The 17,242-nt window shown below is 43.5% G+C and overlaps 1 protein-coding gene across 2 annotated transcripts in view; it reads right to left on the reverse strand.

The window, feature by feature from the left end:
- LOC125452426 (XK-related protein 6-like) overlaps positions 1-16,042 on the reverse strand; it is a 452,844-nt gene extending 436,802 nt beyond the window's left edge. The window contains exons 1-2 of one of the 2 annotated variants that reach the window (XM_059645448.1): positions 15,779-16,042; positions 15,294-15,742 (exon numbers count right to left, since the gene is read on the reverse strand). In XM_059645448.1, coding sequence (XP_059501431.1) covers positions 15,294-15,742; positions 15,779-15,844 — 515 coding nt within the window. In that variant the 5' untranslated portion in view covers positions 15,845-16,042. Of the gene's footprint in view, positions 1-15,293 lie in introns of both variants that reach the window. The other variant, XM_048530810.2, reaches the window with a different exon arrangement.
- Positions 16,043-17,242: the final 1,200 nt, after the last annotated feature.

Genomic DNA, 17,242 nt, shown 5'->3' on the forward strand with positions numbered 1-17,242 from the left:
AACTTAATTCCAGATCTGAGATCAGATAAGAGACATGAATTCCACTGACAGACTTGTACTTGGTCAACAGATATCAAACCACTTCATGTCAATGCATTCCATTTAGCCAAAACATCTAAAACTAAAAGGGAGATATTCTTCCAATGTTCCATCATGGGAAACACTGCCAGACAGAAACCAAAAGAAGAAATGGAATGGCTCTAACAATAGGCTCTAAATCAAAGATTTTGCAGAGATAAACCACCCTCAACATCAACAGGTTCAATAACCAAGTCTGACAAAGCCATATCTCAGATGATAAAGACAATTCTAAACCCACAAATAGTTTCAAACAGCACAGAAAGCGGAGGGAAGACACAGAGCTTAATATGGAGGTATCCATTCAGAGCTTAAGACAGACGTTCAACTCCACAGTTCAACTATAGATTGTAGCAAACATTCAGCAGCCTCGCTAAATTACTAGCTGATCCCTCTCCTTGACAGCAACAAGTTGGTCAGATCTATCTCTGGAGTCAAGTTTGCACAAGGACTTACCCAGTGAAAAAGAGCAGGGATTTTCTCATCCTTGGCAAATCAAACACCAAATATAAGGTCACATATGGCCTCTCAAGAACACAAGGACCAAAAACAAGGCTTGCTTCAGATTGTGGACCTCCGCCGCAAAAATTCCATCCCCTATTCCCAATTCCTCCGCCTCCGCCGCATCTGCTCCCACGAAAAGACATTCCACTCCCGCACATCCCAGATGTCCAAGTTCTTTAAGGTCCGCAACTTTCCCCCCACGGTGATCGAGAACGCCCTTGACCGCGTCTCCCGTATTTCCCGCAACACATCCCTCACACCCCGCCCCCGCCACAACCGCCCCAAGAGGATCCCCCTCGTTCTCACACACCACCCTACCAACCTCCGGATACAACGCATTATCCTCCGACACTTCCGCCATTTACAATCCGACCCCACCACCCAAGACATTTTTCCATCCCCTCCCCTGTCTGCTTTCCGGAGAGACCACTCTCTCCGTGACTCCCTTGTTCGCTCCACACTGCCCTCCAACCCCACCACTCCAGGCACCTTCCCCTGCAACCGCAGGAAATGCTACACTTGTCCCCACACCTCCTCCCTCACCCCCATCCCAGGCCCCAAGATGACATTCCACATTAAGCAGAGGTTCACCTGCACATCTGCCAATGTGGTATACTGCATCCACTGTACCCGGTGCGGCTTCCTTTACATTGGGGAAACCAAGCGGAGGCTTGGGGACCGCTTTGCAGAACACCTCCGCTCAGTTCGCAACAAACAACTGCACCTCCCAGTCGCAAACCATTTCCACTTCCCCTCCCATTCTCTTGATGACATGTCCATCATGGGCCTCCTGCACTGCCACAATGATGCCACCCGAAGGTTGCAGGAACAGCAACTCATATTCCACCTGGGAACCCTGCAGCCATATGGTATCAATGTGGACTTCACCAGTTTCAAAATCTCCCCTTCCCCTACTGCATCCCTAAACCAGCCCAGTTCATCCCCTCCCCCCACTGCACCACACAACCAGCCCAGCTCTTCCCCCCCACCCACTGCATCCCAAAACCAGTCCAACCTGTCTCTGCCTCCCTAACCGGTTCTTCCTCTCACCCATCCCTTCCTCCCACCCCAAGCCGCACCCCCATCTACCTACTAACCTCATCCCACCTCCTTGACCTGTCCGTCTTCCCTGGACTGACCTATCCCCTCCCTACCTCCCCACCTACACTCTCTCCACCTATCTTCTTTACTCTCCATCTTCGGTCCACCTCCCCCTCTCTCCCTATTTATTCCAGTTCCCTCCCCCCATCCCCCTCTCTGATGAAGGGTCTAGGCCCGAAACGTCAGCTTTTGTGCTCCTGAGATGCTGCTTGGCCTGCTGTGTTCATCCAGCCTCACATTTTATTATCTATGATATAAAAAGTGTACTTGTTTATCGACTCATGACGGACTGCACATTGCAAATAGAGCTGTCCAAAAGTTCTTCTGTTAGATAAAATCCAATCATCTTCTCAGTCATGTACCCTAATGTCACAAAGGAACAAATTACCTCTCAGCATCTACAAAAACCATGGCACTCATGCCAAACAGTGAAATCTTTTAGGAAAAACGATAATCCAACAATCGTGACATATTTGGGAAAAGGGAACCGGAAGCTTACAAGGTTAAGCTTAAATAAAGTTAATTAAAAAGGAATAAGATCAGAGCTGGCTGGAGTGGGCTTGCAAAGGAGCTTAGCCGAAAACTATTACTGTTGAGGAACAATAACAGATATTTAAGAACGTAGCTCATGGTTCACACAGAGACCTTTCCCACTGGGATAAGAGATTTCTAGGAACAGGATAAGCCACACACGGTTAACCAGGAAAGCTAAAAACAGCATCATATTGAAAGAAAAAGCATACAATGCGGCAAAGACTAGTGATTAGCAAGAGGACTGGGAAAGTTTTAAAAACCAACCAAAGACATCAAAAATAAAGTGGAAGAAGATAAACTTCGAGGTAAACTTGCAAGTAACATCAAGACAGACAGGAAAAGCTTATTTAAGTATATGAAAAGGAAGGGAGAAACCCAAACGTACATATATCCCTAAAAGAACAAGGATGGGGAAATAATAATGGGGAACCAGAAATGGAACAGAGTTGAACAAATACTTTGCATCAATCTTCATTGTAGTTTGTACAAACAACATTCCAAAATCACTACATAACCAAGGACAAAAAGGAAAACTGGGAATAAATGCAATAACTATTACTAGATTAAAAAGTGCAATGGAAACTAAAGGGGCTAAAGACCAATAGGTTCTCTGGACCTGCCGGGATATATCCTAGAATATTACAGGGAGTAACCACAGAGACAGTGGAAGCCCTGGTAGTAATCTTCAAAGAATTCTTAAGATTCTGGAAAAGTCCCAGAAGCCAAGAAAATTGCCAAACTGTAACACCATTATCGAAAAAGGGAGGGCCACAAAATAATAAAAAAAACTAACTATACGCCAGTTAGCTTAACTGCAGTTACTGGGAGAAAAAGTTGAGTCTTTTCCATTTCCCACAATCATTGAATCATTCTCAGCAGCTTGCAGAACACAAGATCAAGCTCTCTGCAACAGAAGCAAGCAGACAAAGCCCTGGACACATGGGGCAACATGAAGCAGCTGGTTATTTGAAGACTGAATGTAGCTAACTTCTGTGTCCCTATTCAAGACGGCAAGGAGTAAGGGTCCTGAGTTGGAGCTTGTCTGCTCTTCTTTTGTCTGCCTTCTATTTTCCTGACTTCCCACAAGCTTAGATAGCATTGGTGACAGACCTCATGGAAGCCCAGTGCAGACCTTGAATGAGCCCAATGTAGATGACAGTAGGCCCATTGTGAACTTCAAGCATTTCTAACTCTGGAACCATGGAGGTGGTGATGGCAATGGAGTGCGCAGTAGCTGGGGCCCTGCACAAGCATAGATGAGAGCAAGTGGTGGTCAGGACCAAAGCTTTGAGAGTAGTGGTGAAGTGTGGTGTGCCTGGACAGGTCAGTGCAGGTAAAAGCATGCCCAAATGGAGCAGTGTGAGCCCTCTTGGGGAAGCCAAGCTTGGAACATATACAAGCCATAAGACCATAAGACATAGGAGTGGAAGTAGGGCCATTTGGCCCATCAAGTCCACTCCGCCATTTAAATCATGGCTGATGGGCATTTCAACTCCACTTCCCCTGCACTCTCCCCGTAGCCCTTGATTCCTTGCGAGATCAAGAATTTGTCAATCTCTGCCTTGAAGGCATCTAACGTCCCGGCCTCCACTGCACTCCATGGCAATGAATTCCACAAGCCCATCACTCCCTGGCTGAAGAAATGTCTCCTCATTTCGGTTTTACATTTACCCCCTCTAATTCTAGTCTCCCCGCCTAAAGAAAACAACTTCCCAGTGTCCACCCTTTCTAAGCCACACATTATCTTGTAAGTTTCTATTAGATCTCCCCTCAACCGTCTAAACTCTAATGAATACAATTTCAGGATCCTTAGCCGTTCATCATACATTAAAGCTACCATTCCAGGGATTATCCGCGTGAATCTCCGCTGGACAGGCTCCAGGGCCAGTACGTCCTTCCTGAGGCGTGGGGCCCAAAAGTGGACACAGTATTCTAAATGGGGCCTAACTAGAGCTTTATAAAGTCTGAGAAGCACATCACTGCTTTTATATTCCAAGCCCATAGCTTAAGAAAGGACTAAGAGTGACACTTTAGATAATAAAATGTGAGGCTGGATGAACACAGCAGGCCAAGCAGCATCTCAGGAGCACAAAAGCTGACGTTTCGGGCCTAGACCCTTCATCAGAGAGGGGGATGGGGAGAGGGAACTGGGATAAATAGGGAGAGAGGGGGAGGTGGACCGAAGATGGAGAGTAAAGAAGATAGGTGGAGAGGTAGGGAGGGGATAGGTCAGTCCAGGGAAGACGGACAGGTCAAGGTGGTGGGTCAAGGAGACACTTTAACCTTATTTCTTGATTATTCTTTTATGCTAGGAAGACTTCAGTACTGAACTTAACTTATTTCTGAAATTTTCTAATTCTGCAACTGGGATTTTGTACATGGTACTTTGCACCTAGGATGGTGCAATGTGTGGGGACATTGTACACATTTCACTGTACTCTTGTACCCTGTATTTGAGTACAAGTTTCAATAACACCCAACTCTAAATCTAAATCTAAAAAAGTCACAATGGCTGAGCATTTTGAAACATATAAAATGATCAAGCAGATTCAGCATAGGGTCAAAAAGAAATCATGCCTGACAAATTTAATTGAATTATCTGAAGGGGCAACAAGCAGGGTAAACAAAGGGGATGGCAGTGGTTGTCATATATGGCTTTTTAGAAGGTGTCTGATCATTAAGCTACTTAATAACAGCCCAAGGTGCTGCAGGTAGTATATTAGAACAGGGAGAGGGTTGGCGAAAAAAAATAGAAGAGACTCATTTGGAAAAGGGGTCATTTTTACGACAGCATTCTTCAATTCATGAAGTGCCACAGGGATCCACACAGAGACCACAATTATTTACAGTATACATAAATAATTTGGATGAGTCAAGAGGGAAATAGACAAATTAAGTGAGTGTTTAAAAACTTGGCACATGAAATACAGCAAGGAGAAACATGAGATTTTGCATTTTGGCAGGAAGAATAAAGGAGCTAAATATTCAAAAGAAGAATGACTACAGGAAGCTATAAAACAAAGGCTGGGATTCCTCACTGCAAATCACAAAACATTCAGTGGAAAGCAAATGGAATCTTGGTTATTGTTTCAAAGCAAGTGGAGTATAGAAGCAAGCTGATTTTGCAAAATTATTCCAAGCACTCGTCAATCCACAACTGGAATACTTTGAACAGTTTGAAGCCCCACATCTAAGCAAGGACAATCAGAAAAGCCTCACTAGTTTACTATCAGGTATACAGGGAAAGGCTTATAAGGAGAGGTTGAGTAAGTTGGTCTGTACTCAACAGAATTCAGAATAATGAGAGGACACTTCATTGAAACATACAAGATATTTCACAGAAGTGACACAATTGTTGCAGAGAGGTCGTTTCTCCTTGTGGGAGAGAGTCAGCACAAATTGCCCATCCTGGATTGTCTTGAGGGCAGTTAAAAGTCAGCCAAATCGCTGTGGGTCTACATGCAGGCCAGACTAGGTAGGGATGACAGATTTCTTCCACTAAATGACATTAGTAAACCAGATGGGTTTTTGCAGTGATTACTCAGTGATCTCTCATTCTAGATTCGTTCGAGGGAAAATCCTTTCCCCATCTGTGATGACTGAAGCATACAGGATCCTGACAGTCACTTCCTTTTTTTTCCAAAACTCCAGCAGATGAGACCACCGTCTGTCAACTTAACCCCATAACCCCACCTGTTCCACATATTAGGCTGGCAATCCTTCTAACTGCTTCCTAAGCATTTCTTAAATAAAGGGGACAAATACCACAGACTGTATTTCAGCTGTGTTCCCAACAGTACCCTGTCTAACTGAAGCATAACCTCCCCACTTTTGTATTCAATTTTCCTCAAAATAAATGCTAATGTTCTATTAGCTTTCCCATTTATTTGCTGAACCTCAAAACTAGCCTTTTGCAACTCATGCTTCAGTCACCCTTACCCTTCTGCATCTCAGAGCTTCTCAATCTCTCAATTTATTTAGATAATCTGCTTCTTTGTTATTCTTCCCACAAAAATTGCCCTTTTAAAAAAAACAGGAGGAGGGGAACCAAACAGGAAAATACAAGACTGGATCAGTAATACAAACTGAGTAAGGGCCCTGTTAATTTAAGAGATTTGTTAATAAACAAACTACTCAGCCTGTGCTTCATTCTCAAAGGACTGAGAATCACACAAACAGAAAAAAATAGGAGGAACAGACCAGAACACCCCTCAAGCCTGTTCAGCCATTTGATAAATATCACAGCTGATCAGTGTGTGTTTGGAATTTCATGTTCTCACAGATCCCCAATAATTATGCCCAATAGGGATCCATTCATCTCAGTCTGAAAAATATTCTAGAATGCATCTCACTGGCTTCTTAGGCAGAGTTTCAAACTTGCATAATCTCCAGGAAAAGATTCCTCCTCACTTCTGCCCAAAGAGCAAACACAAATTTTAAAACAGTGCCACATAGTTCCAGATTCATCCACAAGCACCAGCATCCTTTCCGTATCCGCCTTATCAAGGCCATTCAAAATCTTATATACTTCATTCGTCACCCTACTCTGTTCTAAACAGAAAGGGAAAATAGCCCTGTTTGACCGATCTGTCTCATGAGACAATCTAGTCATTCAACCACCCTTGAAAAACCTCTACCTCAAGTGCGTTTACATTTATCCTTAATAAAGGAGACCAAAATTATGCACAGTATTCAAGATATGGTGTCAACAATGCCCTGAATAAATGAAACATGAAAATCTTAGCTCTTATGTCTACCTCAATCACTGTAGCACTTCCCAACACAGCTGCCCTGAAAACTGATTACATTAAGGTTTCAGGGCAGAATTTGTAAAACCGGTTGCAGGACAAAACAAATGCTGCCATGATTATTGGACAAAATGGTACGGAGCAGATCAAACCTAGCAATTTTTTGGCTTAATTCCCAAACCTGATAAAAATGTCTTCCAGGCAAATTTAGAAAATTATCATTGGCAAAGGCTATTTCGCTTGGTGCTTAATTCTGATCATTCTACCCTGATACATGCAAACTGTGCTTGAGGCTAATTTTTCTTACTTTATTATTTGTCACTGTAACCATAGAAAAGTGAAATTATATGGATTTCAGCTGCACCTCAAGAAAAGGTAACAGATCACAAAACATGATAGGAACTAGGGAGGCCCTAGAATAGAACATGCATAATTTTAGGCCATAGACAATTATAGACTGAGGAAGGCTGGTTCAACCAGAATACAGTTGTGGTGAAAGAGTTACAGTTACACTATCACCAAAGGCTTTGGGATCATTTTGACACTACATGCTTAAAAAAGTACAATACCACTAATGGCAAGATTGACCTTTGAGAAATACAAAACAGACTAAAAAGAACACTGCCTACAAAAAAAAAGCAATGGAAGGATGTGATTGCAAACAAATGACTCAAAGAAGCATTGAGAACTCCTCTGTCGGTGTAGTCATTATCCACCCCATTACTAATTGACAGTTTGGCTCAGTTCATAGTATCTATGCTCGAGTCAGGAGGTTGTGTTCAAGGCCCACAAAGGACACAGGAACATTACCTTGCCTGTTTCTTTGATGCAGTACTGAGCAAGTATTATGCTTTTGAGAAAACTGAAGCCAATACAATGTTCTGATCAGGACCCAATGCAGGTCAGCAAACAGGGTTGTTGGGCAAGTGCAACATGGTAAGATCAGGAAAACAGAAATGGATGAGGACTGGAGTGGGAATGCTTCCTTAAGGTGGAAGACAGAAGTCAGCCAATGAAGCGATGATATAAAGTAACAAAGACATGATTAAGGGTTTCAGCGGGTTAAAAATATTGGTAAGATAAACATCATAAAGTAGCCTGTAGAAAACAAGCTGAGGTAGACATCCAAGTACCCAGTTCAAGAAAGAACATAGAACATTACAGCACAGTACAGGCCCTTCAGCCCTCGATGTTGTGCCGACCTGTCATACCTATCTGAACACCATCTAACCTACACTATTCCACGTATGTCCATATGTTCATCCAATGACGACTTAAATGTACCTAAGTTGGCGAATCTACTAGCATTGCAGGCAAAGCATTCTATTCCTTCATTACTCTCCGAGTAAAGAAACTACCTCTGACATCTGTCCTATATCTTTCACCCCTCAGTTTAAAGCTGTGCCCCCTTGTGCTCGCCGTCACCATCCTCGGAAAAAGTATCTCCCTATCCACCCTATCTAACCCTCTGATTATTTTATATGTTTCAATTAAGTCACCTCTCAACCTTCTTCTCTCTAATGAAAACAGCCTCGAGTCCCTCAGCCTTTCCTCGTAAGACTTTCCCTCCATACCAGGCAACATCCTAGTAAATCTCCTCTGCACCCTTTCCAAACCTTCCACATCCTCCTTATAATGCGGTGACAAGAACTGTATGCAATACTCCAAGTGCAGCCGCACCAGAGTTTTGTACAGCTGCAGCATAACCTCTTGGTTCCGGAACTCAATCCCTCTATTAATAAAAGCTAAAACACTGTATATGCCTTCTTAACAGCCCTATCAACCTGGGTGGCAACTTTCAAGGATCTGTGTACATGGACACCGAGATCTCTCTGTTCATCTACACTATTAAGAATCTTACCATTAGCCCAGTACTTTGCCTTCAGGTTACTCCTCCCGAAGTGCATCACATCACACTTGTCTGCATTAAACTCCATTTGCCACCTCTCAGCCCAGCTCTGCAGTTTATCTACGTCTCTCTGCAACCTACAGCTTCCTTCGTCACTATCCACAACTCCACCGACCTTAGTGTCGTCTGCAAATTTACTAACCCATCCTTCTACGCCCTCATCCAGGCCATTTATAAAAATGACAAACAGCAGTGGACCCAACACCGACCCTTGCCGTACACCACTAGTAACTGGTCTCCAGGATGAACATTTCCCATCAACTACCACCCTCTGTCTTCTTTCAGCGAGCCAATTTCCGATCCAAACTGTTACATCTCCCACAATTCCATTCCTCTGCATTTTGTACAATAGCCTGCTGTGGGGAACCTTATCGAATGCCTTGCTGAAATCCATATACACCACATCAACCGGTTTACTCTCATCTACCTGTTTGGTCACCTTCTCAAAGAACTTGATGACACAAATCTACATTTCTCACTTAAAAGGAATACACCTCTTCTCAAACTTAACTGTCTCCCAATTAATAGCTGTGATTTGTGATCCTGACCCAATCAAAAGCAAGGATGAACAATGCACTTTATTTTGGAGTGACAAGGTATATCATTGGTCACCTCAAAACCAGCTATTACTGCAGTTCAAATTAACATGCAACAAGTTTGCGTTCCTACTCATCTACCGTACGAGTGTACGAATTTTTGGGACACTCGTACCAGGACAGCTGGTTTTCGGTCTTCCTCTTCTCAAGTAGGGAAGTTACATATTTTATTTTCAAATATGTTGGATCTTTCAGGAACCTTGGGAATGTCTAAAAGTTGATACACTGCATCTCCTTTCTCAGCAACCCTTTTTGTTTTAAAATTTGAGAGATGAATTCACCTCGCTGGGAATTGTTACCTTTTAATTTTCTTCATACCTTTTCCTGGTGATTATAATTGTCTCAGGATCTTGTTTCCCTTAGACTGCCAATTCAAAATCATTTCTGCCATGTTATTTGCATGCGCTAATGCAAATTGTGCGCTCAATTCTTTTGCCATTTCATGGATTTTCCATTTTAAATTTCCCACATCCACAGGGCTTTACGTTTCTTATGCTTGTCTGATGAATATACCTGTAGGAACTGTGTTTTTATAACTCTAGCGAGTTTTCGTTAGTCTTCTGAATTTTTTTGCTCCCAAGTACTTTCAGTCATTATTTGCAGTATATTCTTTAAATTCCATCTAATCTTCTGTCTTGCTATCACCCTTACCTAATATCAAAAAGCTCCCAATGCATCTTGGAACTCTCTCTCAATTTAATTTCGAAATTAATTTCAACCAGCTGTCTTCATATCCTCTTGACTGCCCATGTTTGGGTATGAAACACAATGGGCTCTCTCGTAAGTTTGATGCAAAATTCAATGCTATTTTGGTCACTGTGCCCAAGGAATACCACGACGAGATCACAAATTAATTAAGGCTTGTGCACATTACGAAAGCTTTAATAGCCTGCTCCCTGCTTAGTTCTAGAACAGTTTTGTGATGCAAAATTTCCTGAAAAGACCATGAACTCATGTACCAGATCACATTTTCCAATCTGACTCACCCAATTATTACATACATTAAAACCACCCATGTCTATCAACGTAGTATCCTTCTCACAAATCCCCCAGTTATTTCTTCCTGTATACCCCATCCTACATTGTGATTATTATTCAGGGACCTATGAATTATACACTAGTGGTTGCCAAACACAGCTCTTTATTATGTCTAATGAAATTGGTTCGACATCTTGGTCTTTGGAACCAAAATCATGCTAGTCTCTCTCCAAAAAAACCAACTTTGCAACTTTTTCCTGGTTTGCAGTCCTGCCAAATGCAATATATTCTTGAATAACCAGATCCTAGCCTTTATCATGCTGCAACCAGGTCTGTATAATGAACATCAGATCTCACAAATTTATTCCCATTTGGATTGTCGAATTATCCATTTTGTTACCAAGCCACAGGTATTCGGATACACAGCCTCTTGTTTATCTTATTACTAATTTTGCAACCTGTAGCCTTACCTGCTGGGACACACAAGTTTACATGTTCAGTCCCCTCTAGCCACATTCTGATTATCATTTCCAATATTCTTACCTTGCCTTTTATTTTTAACTCATTGATCCCTCGCCTGCGTCCTGCATGGGCCAGGTGCAGACTATCTCAGTGGTGCAGCCCCTGCATTCCCTAGTACCCCATGAATCGTAACACATTTCAAACATCAATTTTTCAGTTACATATTGAACTCACTAATTTTGATTCCCCAATACCAATTTGTTTGTAACACCGTCAGTAATCTGTGGATTATGGCCTTTAAGATTTTCCCTTTTAATTCAGCTCCTGATCCCCCGTATTCAATCAAACAAAACCACTTTCCTACACCTACCCACACTGCTGGTTCCATGGAGACAGCAACGATTGGATCTTCCCCTTTCAATTCCAAGTGCCTCTCCAGCCAGATGTCACAAACCTTGTCACCAAGCAAGAAACAGTGTCTTCTGGACTCTGGCTATAGAAAACAGTCCCCCTAATAAGTTTGTATTTCAGGGAAATTAGTGTTAAGATCCTGGGGAAACTCAGGCGGTCTGGTAAATGCTGCCAGGTCTGTTGAATTTTCCAAAACTTTGTTTGCTTTTCTGATCTCTGGGACCCACAGTATTATGCTTTTATTTTATCATTATGTTCCAATTTGCTCTCCTAACTTGAGCAGCATTCTGTACAACAGTTGACTCAGCAGCCCAACAACCCTCATTTACGTCCACACAGGCTGCATAAACCTTGGATAACAAGGTGTAGAGCTGGATGAACACGGCAGGCCAAGCAGCATCACAGGAGCAGGAAAGCTGATGTTTCGGGCCTAGACCCTTCTTCAGAAATGGGGGAGGGGGAGAAGCCTCTGAAATAAATAGGGAGAGGGGGGAGGCAGATAGAAGATGGATAGAGGAGAAGGTAGGTGGAGAGCAGACAGACCATAAGATATAGGAGTGGAAGGAAGGCCATTCAGCCCACTGAGTCCACGCCGCCATTTACTTAAGGCGGATGGGCATTTCAACTCCACTTCCCTGCACTCTCCCCGTAACCCTTGGTTCCTTGTGAGATCAAGAATTCATCAATCTCTGCCTTGAAGACATTTAATGAAGACTGGTCAAACAGGTGGGGATGGAGCCAGTAAAGGTGAGTGTAGTTGGGGAGGTAGGGAGGAGATAGGTCAGTTCAGGTAAATCCACGGATCATTATCAAACCTTTGATGCCATTATTGAATTTGCATCCCACTCTTGGTGCTTGTGCAGTAAATGCAATTACTGGGAAAATATTACGTTTTGCCCTTGGGTCTTGTAAATCTTGCTTTTAATACATGGATGAGTTAGTTTGTGAATGTCAACATTTTGTCCATACTACATGACTGAAGTGCTGATGAGGAGTGAATAGTGGTAATTTGTGTAATCACTTTCTCATTACATTCAAACATGCAAGAAGCAACTTTGCAGATGTGAACTAGCGAGTTTTGAGAAGATTTGTAGCTCAGGTTGAGGTTCTGGATGTGAGTTTGCTCGCTGAGCTGGAAGGTTAGTTTTCAGACGTTTTGTCACCATTCTAGGTAACATCATCAGTGAGCCTCCGATGAAGCGCTGGTGTTACGTCCCGCTTTCTATTTATCTGGTTAGACATGAACTATTTCGATGGCTTTTACTATGGTTTTTATTTAAATAAGATTGCAACATTAGGCATTGCCTTTTAAAACTTGTTTGAAAGTACGTTTCAAGGGGGCGGGATGAGGTTAGGAGATGGGGGTGAGGCTCGAGGTGCAAGGTCAGGTAGGGAGGCAGGGACAAGCTGGGCTGATTTTGGGATGTGGTAGGAGGAGGGGAGATTTTGAAGCTTGTGAAGTCCACACTGATGCCATTAAGCTGCAGGGTTCCCAAGCAAACTATGAATTGCTGTTCCTGCAACCTTCGGGTAGCATCGTTGTGGAACTGCAGGAGGCCCAGGATGGACATGTCACCTGCAGAATGGGAGGGGAAGTTGAAATGGTTCACGACAGGGAGGTGCAGTTGTTTAGTGTGAATTTTCACACCTATTAACTCAAAAATGTCATGACATACTTTCAAACAAGTTTTAAAAGGCAATGCCTAATGTTGCAATCTTATTTAAATAAAAACCATAGTAAAAGCCATCAAAATAGTTCACGTCTGCAAAGTTGCTTCTTGCATGTTTGAATGTAATGAGAAAGTGATTGCACAAATTACCACTATTCACTCCTCATCAGCACTTCTGTCATACAGTATGGACAAACTGACTCATCTATACATTAAAAGTAGGATTTACAAGACCCAAGGACAAAATGTAATATTTTCCCAGTAATTGCATTTGCTGCACAAGCACCAAGAGTGGAATGCAAGTTCAATAATCACACCAACATGGCATCAAAAGTTTGATGATGATACGTGGATTTATCTGAATTTAACATTGCCACTTGCGGAGTTAATTCAAGGTTTCAGAGACATCTCACATGCTTCCACATCCACCAAGTTCAGGTCATTTGCTGTTACCCACTAGGACCATGACCACTGAAGCCTCCTCATTCCATTCTATGTTTGTCTCCAAATAGACATCCCAAATCTCACCACCAAGCTGTTAAGAATCTCTGGACTCCATCTTGGCTCCAGAAAACTCTATCCTCTTGACTATATTGCCCCTAATAACAACTACAATGCTATTTACTCTCCCCGCTCAAAATTGCTGCCTGTGTCATGGTGCCATGGTTCATTTGCTCATCCATGCTATAGCCCAGCTTCCATCCATACAGACTAGAAGAACCTGTGGTTTACTTGGAAGAAAAGAAAATTTTAATAAGGTGAATTCATGTATTTAAAATGCCTGATGGAGAAATGGGATAATACTTTGTTAACATGTTGCTGTTAAATAGAAAATACACTCAAAATGTGTTGATAGCACACATTGAGCAATGACCCTACACTTGAATTTCACTCAAATGGTCACATCTATAGCAATATTTAGCAAAGGCAGCTTCTCTTCAAAAACAAATTAAATGTGCCATGTTTGTGTAAAACCAAATTTCTCCTAAGTCCTGCAAAACAGATAAATGTGTCAATCAGTAATATTCAATTTAATCTACATTAGGGTGTTAAAATGGTTTACCCAGATACTGCACCTGTGGATGATTCTCCTACAACCAATTCTGATACTAGATACAGCTCCTCAATACAATTTAGTTGGTTAAAAAAAGTTCATTACTCTCGGAATGGTCTGACAATTCCATGCACTTATCCAAAATCCCCTCACTTACTAGTGTATACAAATGTAACATGACAAGTGGATATCACTTCATTCTTCCACCTTGATTATTATAAAGGAATAACTTGGATACATTGTCGGATTTTTCTTCCCACACATTCACGGTGAAATATTCCAAGAAAACAACGGCAGTGCTTTTTAGTTTATTCTCAATGGGTGTGCCACCCACGTATTTCAAAAGATCAGTCAGAATGCAGTTTCATACATATCCCTTTCCCCCCACCACACCACCGTGTGTGTGTAATGTCCCCACCTAACTATGGTGCAAATGTCTGCATCGTACATCACACTTCAATAAATTAAGAGCAAGTAAACTGCGTCTTTTTTCCTGTTATTCTTGTCCCAACACGATGCTGTCAATGACTAATGCAAATAACTTATTGCAATTAAGGTAAATATACGAACAGTGATAATCTACTCAAATCCTCCTCGAATACTTTTTTTATTAAATCACAATGGCCACCTTTCAAACGGTTAGATGCAACGGTCACATTTAAAATATCGCTTCAATCTTCAAAGGCAAATCCGAGACCGATGCTTTATTACGCACTCTTATTACCTTTATATTCATCTCACCACCAAAATTCATTATTAATACGCATCTACGATAAACTCGATTAAGCTCACACGGATCAATGAGCATTTTTTTTAGTGGAAGTCATCACATAATACTCCAAAAGCCAGAAGGAGAGCCACCGTTCATATTCTATGATTCATTTTCACCGCTGCGCCATTTTCTAACTGCAGAACGTACAGCACCTGTGGCGAGAACCAGTAACTATAAACTCAAATAGCGTTTTTGATGGATAAGAAACCAGTGACTTCCAAAACTAGATCTCCGATGAGCGCGAAAAAAAATCCATCACTCATCCTTGTACTTGTTCCAGCTGCAGCACACGAACGCCCAACCAATGCTCCGAACGCATCTTGCATCACCGTTATCCCCATTCACTGGGCAGACATGACCCTCTCAAATTAAATTTCGACCAAGAGACGTGAGGGCATTTCCCCCATCAGAAGTACGTATTTGATGCTCTATTTCAAATGCCCCTCGCCCTCCCCCGCGCACACGCACACAAATACCTCCACACTTGTCCCAACTGCAGGATGTGAATGACCGACTGCCAGATCCACACCGAGGTCCTGCAACAGCGGTTGTAGCCGGTGACGCCGGGCCGCCTGCTGCTCAGTCCCTCCACACCCCCGAGACCCTCGCCGGCGTAATCCTGCATGAACCACCTGAAGCTGAGGATCTGCACCAGGACGGACGGCACCAGCACGAAGAAGAGCGTCAAGCCGAACCACCAGTAGTCCTGCTTCAGGTAATAGTCAGCCGCCAGCCAGAGATCGGTACCCACGTCCGAGAAAAAGACGAGTAGCGCGATAACGATCCAGAGACAGTCCAAGACGGGATGGTCCCCCGCTTTCAGGTTGCACAGCGATCTCCTCAGGCAAGCGCTCCGGCAGCCCCAGTAACACGAAGAGGTGTTGCAACAGTGGCAGATGTGGAAAGAACTGCTGGCCTCCGGCCCCTCGTCCAGCTGCTGTTCGTCACCCCCCTCGGTCACCGATTCGTCCAGGTTATGCAGCTGGGCGAAACCGGTAACCCCCACACCATCGGATTTCGCGGCCATCTTGGCGGGTGCCTGGCGCTCTCAGCTTCCGGGGTTACCCGGCCGAGCGGAAATGAGGGGGTGGGAGCCGCACCATTACCTCACTTCCTGGATACCATGGGACGGGATGGGGCTTCCAGTGGTCTTCAAGCCTCCTCCCGTTTGGAGTTTAGGTGAGCTTCACATTCCGTACCACATGCCCAGGTACATTGCGGGGGGGCAGTGTCTCCCTCAGGAACTTCATCAATCTCCTCCCCATTTCTCTGCCTAGCTTCCATCCTTTTTCCCCTGCACCTCCCACACTTTCACCCCATGCACCTTCTCCCATTACCCCCAACCCTCTATCGACCCCAAACCTCCTCCATCAGTCCCCACTTTTTTTCTTCGTCCATCCTCGCCCCTTCTCCATCAACGCTCTTGGCTCTCCCTCCCATCCCTGGTTGTCCTGTCTCAATCCCTCTCCCTCACCCCCACACTACCGCGATAAATACCCACCCTGTAACCTTCGTGCCTCTCGGAGAGAGGATATCCGCATCCGAGCCATCACAAACTCGTCCTTTGATCCCCGATCCGCTCCGAACCAACGGCGGGCAGTTACATCGAAAGGCGGAAGACTCACTGCGCTTTTGCGAAATACATTCGAGAGTCAAAACTAAGCCTGTTTATCATTTGTCAGCGATTGAGTTTTGCCCCAAACGCTCGATCAGTGCTAACATGCAAGTGCTTCCCTCACGCTTGTGAAAGAACAGTGAAAAGCGTGCATCAGCAGATTATAAAAGTACAAAAGAGACAGGTAGAACTGCGGGGAAGGTGAGATGGTGTCGTTAGTTACGCCAGACGACTGCAAAAAGGGAAGCGCTACTATATAGCCCTGTGTTTTCTCGCTTAGCGTACTTTTACACTATTAGTTCTGTCTCGTTTGAATGTCTTGCAGTTGGTTTCAAAATAACTTTGAAGAATTAGGCACGATTAGTTAAACCAATCAGAGCTACTCCAGGGAAGGGTTACGTTGAACATGGTAACAATGCCTTTTTCGCTTTTCGATGCTGACTGGCCTGTGTATTTCAGAATGTTCTATTTCTTACCAAGGTTCCTCTGTTCAAAAACAAAAGTTGCTGGAAAGGTTTAGCAGGGCTGGCAGCCATTTCTGGAGAAGAGTCCCAACCCAAAACGTTAACTTTCCTGCTCCTCTGATGCTACCTGGCCTGCTGTGGACCTGCAGCTCCACACTGTGTTATCTCTGACTCCAGCGTCTGCAGTTCTTACTTTCTTTTGTCTGACATTATCTGCAATAATGAGTCAGCTTCCAAACAAATGCTGATGACTGAGGTCCAAGTCTCTAACATTTCATCCTAAATAATCCAGTTTCCTTCAGCAAACCATTTGGAAAATAGAAATCATTGTGTTCATACTATGGCA

Source organism: Stegostoma tigrinum, chromosome 4 (assembly GCF_030684315.1).
Source record: "Stegostoma tigrinum isolate sSteTig4 chromosome 4, sSteTig4.hap1, whole genome shotgun sequence".
Taxonomy (NCBI): Eukaryota; Metazoa; Chordata; class Chondrichthyes; order Orectolobiformes; family Stegostomatidae; genus Stegostoma; species Stegostoma tigrinum.